This window comes from Scomber japonicus, chromosome 10, assembly GCF_027409825.1.
Source record: "Scomber japonicus isolate fScoJap1 chromosome 10, fScoJap1.pri, whole genome shotgun sequence".
NCBI classification, from domain to species: Eukaryota; Metazoa; Chordata; class Actinopteri; order Scombriformes; family Scombridae; genus Scomber; species Scomber japonicus.
Window position 1 is genome coordinate 34,589,953 of NC_070587.1, and position 8,195 is coordinate 34,598,147.

The 8,195-nt window shown below is 44.1% G+C and overlaps 1 protein-coding gene across 1 annotated transcript in view; it reads left to right on the plus strand.

Annotated features, from left to right (window-relative positions):
- nek11 (NIMA-related kinase 11) overlaps positions 1-8,195 on the plus strand; it is a 68,779-nt gene that overhangs the window by 29,381 nt on the left and 31,203 nt on the right. The window contains exons 3-5 of the mRNA XM_053327716.1: positions 14-132; positions 440-504; positions 3,168-3,294. Of these exons, the coding sequence (XP_053183691.1) occupies positions 14-132; positions 440-504; positions 3,168-3,294 (311 nt within the window). The remainder of the gene's footprint in view (positions 1-13; positions 133-439; positions 505-3,167; positions 3,295-8,195) is intronic.

The following is an 8,195-nucleotide window of genomic DNA, read 5'->3' on the forward strand; positions in this document are numbered from 1 at the left end:
TGGTCCTCTGCAGGATCGGGACCTGGACTGTAAACTGGAGGAGGTGAGACAAGCTGGGCGGAGCCTCCCTGAAATCCAGGTCATTGATTGGCTCATCCAGCTGCTGCTCGGCCTTCACTACATGCATGACAGGTGAGGACACGGTCGCCATGGCAACATGAATTCTTGCATCCTCTTGGAGATCACCTTCAAGTCCATCTGTCGCTTTTAGTTTTTCTGCCAGTTTAGAAGGTTTTACATGTTCTGGGTAATTAGGATAATTAGCTTGATTACAGCAGAAGGTCAAAGGTCATCCAGACAAAAAGGTGTAATTAACTGGAGACAGACGGACTTCACAGAGCGGTCCAGTCTCTGGTCACACAGCGCCACATGTCTCATTATAACACCTGAATCACTAATGAGGGAGGTCAGTGTTTGACTGATGCGCTGCTTCCTGCAGGAGGATCCTCCACCGAGATCTGAAGGCCAAGAACGTCTTCCTGAAACGAAACCTCGTTAAAATCGGTGAGTTTCATCGTTTACCGCTGCAAAGGCTCATGGGACGTCCTCCATGCTTGTTGGTATCTTTCTGAGCGTAGGTATGTATATGTTGGATGCTGTTTGTTATAGATTTTCTCATTCTGGTTTCAAAATCATCCTAAAACCTCTAACACAGGACTGTAAATAGAAACATGCTTCCTGTGAATAATTCTTTATTGTTTATTAATTTATTTGAGAAGAGACAATAAATGAGCTAATTAGCATGTGTAGTCTCTGGGAGGAGGACAGCAGTGGTACAAAGTTCTGAGTATATGATTAAAAAACTATAACCCATGATTTAAAACAGAACATCAATACACAATAAAAAATATGCCAAATATACCATCATCATAATAATAATGAACAACACATTACCTATTCCAATTTTGATGTGTAGACTTTTATGGAGTGTGCTTTGAGCTGTCACAGATGATTTAAAGGCTTTACAGTTAATATGCAGCCTTTGATAAGAGCTGGCAGCTTGTTTCACAGCCTTCACTGAAACAGCAGCATGGCCAACGTTAGTAGATGAGAAGTGTGCCTGACAGTCCCCTGCAGTAGAGGCCAGGTGGGACTGATATTACCCCCTCCCCCCTTACCCCCCCCCCCCCCCCCACCAGTGCTGCAGGTTCCCACACATGCTCAGTGGCATCTGTCGTACACAGGGGTGTCAAACATGCGGCCCTTGGGCCAGAACCGGCCCACCGAGGGGTGCAATCCGGCCCACTTTCCTTCCTGTGTTCTTTTCCTTCCTTCCATCTGTCCTTCCTACTTCCTTTTATCCTTTATTCGTTCCTTCCTTCCATCCATCTGTCCTTCCTACCTTCCTTTTTTTCCTTTCTTCCTTCTGTCCTTCCTTCCATCTGTCCTTTCTTCCTTCCTTCCTTCCTTCCATCTGTCCTTCCTCCCTTTCTTCCTTCCTTCCATCTGTTCTTCCTACCTTCCTTTTTTCCTTTCTTCCTTCTGTCCTTCCTTCCATCCGTCCTTCCTACTTTTCTTGGTTCCTTTCTTCCTTTCTTCCTTCCATCTGTCCTTCCTCCCTTTCTTCCTCCCTTTCTTCCTTCCTTCCATCTGTCCTTCCTTCCTTTCTTCCTTCCTTCCATCTGTCCTTCCTACCTTCCCTTTTTCCTTTCTTCCATCTGTCCTTCCTTCCTTCCTTCCATCTGTCCTTCCATCCATCCTTCACTGTCTGTCTTTCCTACCTTTCTTCCCTCCTTCCTTTTGTCTGTCTTTCCTTCCTTCCCTTCTTATTTCCTTCCTTTCTTCCTTCTTTCCTTCCATCTTTTTAATGATCCGGCCCACATGACATCAGATCAAATTGGTCTGTATGTGGCCCTCGAATGAAAATGACTTTGACGCCTCTGCTTTAAGTCATACAGACCAATTTGATCTCATGTGGGCTGGACCAGTAAAACCTATAAATAATATATAACATATATAATACATATTATAATTTTACTATAATTAACTGTCTGGGGTCTCCCTGGTAAGAGATGCTGATAAAATAAGTCTAAGTCCACAGAGGAAAAATCTGAATCACATTACAAGTCAATTATCTGGAGTGAGAAGACAGAAGCTTTGACTGTGAATAATGAGTGAAAATAAATGAGAATAACATTGTGTTTAATTAAAAAACTTTTATTTTATTTTAACTAGGGCTGACAGCGTTAACGTGTTAATCGCGATTAGATTAATGCAATCCATAACGCGTACATTTTTTCAAATCTCATTTTAATGTGTCAAGCCTTTTTGTCCCTTCTACTCCCCCGTAGACGGCTCCTCTAGCTGTAGCGCTATGCTTTGAAGTGGCCTCCTGCAGTAAACCTACCGCGCTGATGGAAAGTAAGAGAGCTACTGGACTTTTGAACGGCTTGTTTAACTTTAAAACACTTCCAGACGCTTCAGTTGACAAGTCAAAAGTAAAATGCAACCTGTGTCAAACGGAGTTTAACTACCACCGGAGTACGTGGAGTTTGAGTTAGCACCTCCACGCTAAACACCCAGGTGCAGCCAAGCCAGCCTCAGCTCCACCAAAGGACCATTTTGGAGTGTGGGAGTCGCAGCAGAGCCGTGATTGATTCCCAGTTAAGACACTCTGGTAAGAAATGCTTTACATTATGGGCTTAAAACTGCCTTCAAATGGAAAATAACAGGATTTTAAACATGAGATTCAAAACGCCATTAATCACGATTAACTATGGAACTTCTGCGATTAATCGCAATTTTAAAAATTAATCGTTTGACAGCCCTAATTTTCATACTTTTAGTTACCCAGTGGGCCAAATTGGACCTCTTGGTGGGCCAGTTCTGGGCCACGGGCCATATGTTTGACACCCCTGCTCTAGAGAATTACACGGTTTGACCCCTCATACATGAGAATGAAGAGTTTGTTCCTACATTATGAAAAGTTTGTTCCTTTATTTTGAAGAGTTTGTGATGTGTTTTTAATAGTTTTCGGACAACAGAGGAAGAAGACATGAGACTTTGACCTTTCCTTTAAATATAAACTAGTGTTTCTGAGCATTTTTCAGAGTAAAGTGTCCTGATCCATAAACCTCTTTATATTTTAACAACCTTAATAAACTTTACACATTTATTAAAACATGAATCATCGGTGTGTTGTACTTGTGTCTGTTTCCTGTTTCCAGGTGATTTTGGCGTTTCCTGTCTGCTGATGGGATCATGTGACCTGGCCACCACCTTCACAGGGACTCCGTACTACATGAGCCCCGAGGTGCTGAACCACCACGGCTACGACTCCAAGTCTGACATCTGGTAAATTAAAGGGCCAGTCTGCTCTTATTTTCTGTCTTTGACATCTTTAAATCATATATATATATTCCACCCACACAGCTCATTATTTTATTTATCAGGGTGGATTTAAAGTCTCTGATCAGCTTCTATTGAGCTTCATCAGTGTGAGTTAGTCATATCAAGTGATATCTGACACATTTACAGTCTGTTTAGCATCATATCTCCTCTTAGTGTTTCCTGTTGAGCTGTGGTGGAAGTATAGTAACAAAAAGACTGTCTCAGGTTGTCTCAGGCTGTCTCAGCTTGTCTCAGACTGTCCCAGACTGTCCCAGACTGTCTCAAATTGTCTCAGGTTGTCTCAGGCTGTCTCAGCTTGTCTCAGACTGTCCCAGACTGTCTCAAATTGTCTCAGGTTGTCTCAGGCTGTCTCCGGCTGTCTCAGACTGTCTCAGACTGTGTCAGCTTTTCTCAGAATGTCTCAGGTTGACTCAAGTTGTCTCAGACTGTCTCAAGTTGTCTCAGGCTGTCTCAGGTTGTCTCAGACTGTGTCAGCTTGTCTCAGACTGTCCCAGACTATCCCAGACTGTCTCAAATTGTCTCAGTCTGTCTCAGGCTGTCTCAGCTTGTCTCAGACTGTCCCAGACTGTCTCAGGTTGTCTCAGGTTGTCTCAGGCTGTCTCAAGTTGTCTCAGACTGTCTCAATTTGTCTCAGACTATCTCAGGCTGTCTCAGGTTGTCTCAGACTATCTCAGACTATCTCAGGTTGACCCAGACTGTTTCAGGTTGTCTCAGGTTGTCTAAGACTGTCTCAGGCTGTCTCAAGTTGTCTCAGGCTGTCTCAGACTATCTCAGACTATCTCAGGCTGTCTCAGGTTGTCTCAGGTTGTCTCAGACTGTCTCAAGTTGTATCAGATTGTCTCAGGTTGTCTCAGACTGTCTCAAGTTGTCTCAGACTGTCTCAGGTTGTCTCAGGCTGTCTCAGACTGTCTCAAGTTGTCTCAGTCTGTCTCAGGTTGTCTCAAGTTGTCTCAGCTTGTCTCAGACTGTCCCAGACTGTCTCAGGTTGTCTCAGGTTGTCTCAGGCTGTCTCAAGTTGTCTCAGACTGTCTCAATTTGTCTCAGACTATCTCAGGCTGTCTCAGGTTGTCTCAGACTATCTCAGACTATCTCAGGTTGACCCAGATTGTTTCAGGTTGTCTCAGGTTGTCTAAGACTGTCTCAGGCTGTCTCAGGTTGTCTCAGGCTGTCTCAGACTATCTCAGACTATCTCAGGCTGTCTCAGGTTGTCTCAGGTTGTCTCAGACTGTCTCAGGTTGTCTCAGGTTGTCTCAGGTTGTCTCAGACTGTCTCAAGTTGTCTCAGGTTGTCTCAGGTTGTCTCAGGCTGTCTCAGACTGTCTCAAGTTGTCTCAGTCTGTCTCAGGTTGTCTCAAGTTGTCTCAGATTGTCTCAGGCTGTCTCAGACTATCTCAGACTATCTCAGGCTGTCTCAGGTTGTCTCAGGTTGTCTCAGGTTGTCTCAGACTGTTTCAAGTTGTCTCAGTCTGTCTCAGGTTGTCTCAAGTTGTCTCCGCTTGTCTCATCTTGTCTCAGACTGTCTCAGGCTGTCTCAGAGTTTCTCAGAGTGTCTCAGGCTGTCTCAGACTGTCTCAGGCTGTCTCAGTTTGTCTCTGGCTGTCTCAGACTGTCTCATGTTGTCTCAGGCTGTCTCAGGTTGTCTCAGACTGTCTCAAGTTGTCTCAGGCTGTCTCAGTTTGTCTCAGGCTGTCTCAGGCTCTCTCAGGCTGTCTCAGGTTGTCTCAGACTGTCTCAAGTTGTCTCAGGCTGTCTCAGGCTGTCTCAGTTTGTCTCCGGCTGTCTCAGGCTGTCTCAGGTTGTCTCAGGCTGTCTCAGGTTGTCTCGGGTTGTCTCAGACTGTCTCAGGCTGTCTCAGGCTGTCTCAGACTGTCTCAGGTAGTCTCAGGTTGTCTCAGGCTGCAGAGCTGCTGGTCAATGAATGACTCTCAGAGCAGAAACTGAGGAGTCCTGAAGTTAGGAGTTTCAGAGTTTCCGCTGACTCGGCCAGTTAAAGGTGCAGTCAGCGTTTCTAATCTATTACACTTTTATTTTTGTCAAATTCAGCAAATATCTGCTCACGGTCTGTTAGCTGTCTGCTCTGTTCGCTCACAGTCCGATTCTGTAACCGTGGAAACAACCATGTCTCAGACTGAGCTGCACAGCATTATTTAACTGTTTGACTCCCATCAGCAGCATGTTGATGCTCAGCAGAGCGTCTGAGGGAACGCTGTGTTTGTTGAGTTCAAACATCAGCAGTCTGTCTGACTCCAGATGTCGACTCCAACTTTCAGTCGGAGGATGATTTATGACGACGACATCAGTGTTTGAAACTTTTATTCCCAGGAAGCCGCCGACTCACACTGTGTCTCAGATCTCTTCTGTTGTGCAGAAGTTTGTTCACACTGAGAAATATGGAAACATGCAGTGCACCATGAGTCTGATATACTAAAGCTCTGCGCTTGTAAAAACATGTAAACATGACATCACCCACAAAAAGCATGCAGGTGATCTACTAACATGTTCACTGAGATAATACACACTGTCCATTTAGTAATTTACCGTAATGAATGAACGAGGCGTTTTTACCCCAGTGTGTAAAATACAGGCATAGCACACACACAATGTTGGTGACGGTAACTGTGTCTATAAATAATAGGTTCGAAGGGCAGCTATTAACACACACACACACACACACACACACACACACACACACACACACACACACACACACACACACACACACAGATGTTAGATTTACGAGCTCAGACTGATTCTAACAGGTAACAATTCGCTCAGTCAGGAGGTCAAAGGTCATTTTGATTAAGCTCCTTAACGAGGAGAGAGTCATTAACACACCCACACACAGACACAGACACACACACACACACACACACACACTCACACTCACACACACACACACTCACACTCACACTCACACACACACACACACACACACCCACACACAGACACAGACACACACACACACACACAGAAACAGACACACACACACACACACACACACACAAACACAAACACATACACACACAGACAGACAGACACACACACACACACACACACACACAGGCAGAGATCAGTTGTTGTAATTAGTGAGGAACAGATCAGAGAGGAGGAAGAGGAGTTAATTAGCAGAAAGAGACGAAGGTTTCTTCACACTTCAAACTTCTAAACTTCATAAACATTTTATTTTACTGTTCACATTTTTATCATCTGTCAGTAAATCTGAACTTTCTCTGTTTCTTCACTTAGATTTTATTTATTATAAGAAGGAAGGAAGGGAGGAAAGGAGGGAAGGAAGGAAAGGAGGGAGGAAGGGAGGAAAGGAAAGAAGGAAGGAAGGAAAGGAGGGAGGAAGGAAGGAAGAAGGAAGGATAGGAGGGAGGAAGGGAGGAAATGAAAGGAAAAGAAAGGAAAGAAGGAAGGAAAGGAGGGAGGAAGGACAAAGGAAGGAAGGAGGAAAGGAAGAAAGGAGGAAGGAAAAGAAGACCAGAAGGAAGGAAGGAAGGAAGGAAGGAAGGAAGGAAGGGAGGAGAAGACAGATGGAAGGAAAGAAGGGAAGATAGATGGAAGGGAAGGAAGGAAGGAAAGAAGACCAGAAGGAAGGAAGGAAGGAGGGAGGGAGGACGAAGGAAGGAAGTAGGGAAGGAAGAAGGGAGGAAGGAAGGGAAGAGAAGACAGATGGAAGGAAAGAAGGGAAGATAGATGGAAGTGAAGGAAGGAAGGAAAAGAAGACCAGAAGGAAGAAAGGAAGGAAGGAAGGAAGGAAGGGAAGAGAAGACTGATGGAAGGAAAGAAGGGAAGATAGATGGAAGGGAATGAAGCAAAAGAAGGAAGGAAATGAGGGAGGAAGGAAGGAGGGAAGGAAGAAGGGAGAAAAGGAAAGAAGGAAGGAATGAAGGTAGGAAAGAAGGACAGAGGAAAGAAAGAGAGAAGGAAGGAGTCTGTTATTAAAGCTGCAATGATTACTTTAAGTTATTTATCTCTGTTAGAAATATGGAGATGTGATCTTTTGACTCCTGGAATGTAAAGTTACTTTGTCTATATTCATGTTTTATCTATTTTATGTATTTATATATTATTGATGTATTGAGTTGATAGCCTTGCTGCTGATGTGTGAACAGGTTTCTGTGTGTTAGTGATGACATCACTACTACATACATGTAACTAGAGGAGTTGGGTAATTAGCACTAACCTGATATATGTTGTGTTAAAGTATTAATAAATGATCTAACACAGAGATGTAGTTAATTAGTCATTATAGAGAGCTGCAGATTGTTCATGCTGATAATGAGCTGAGCTGACACGTGTTGTTGTGTAATGAACAAAGGTCATTAAAGGTCGTTAGACAGACTGAAACAGGAAGTTCATTAACCAAGTGGAAGAAGCAGAGTTTACTCTCCTGGATGTTTAAGTTTTCTTCATGTCAGCAGCATGTTAGGAACCTTTTCTGACTTAACCCTCCTGTTGTCCTCGAGTCAAGGAAGGAAGGAAGGGAGGAAAGGAAAGAAGGAAGGAAAGAAGGACAGAGGAAAGAAAGAGAGAAGGAAGGAGGCAGGAAGGAATAAGGAAGGAAATGAGGGAGGAAGGAAGGAGGGAAGGAAAAGGGAGGAAAGGAAAGAAGGAAGGAAAGAAGGAAGGAAAGAAGGACAGAGGAAAGAAAGAGAGAAGGAAGGAGGCAGGAAGGAATAAGGAAGGAAAAGAGGGAAGGAAGGAAAGGAGGGAGGAAGGGAGGAAAGGAAAGAAGGAAGGAAGGAAATGAGGGAGGAAGGAAGGAAAGTAGGAAAGGAAAGAAGGAAGGAAGGAGGGAAGGAAAAAGGGAGGAAAGGAAAGAAGGAAGGAAAGAAGGAA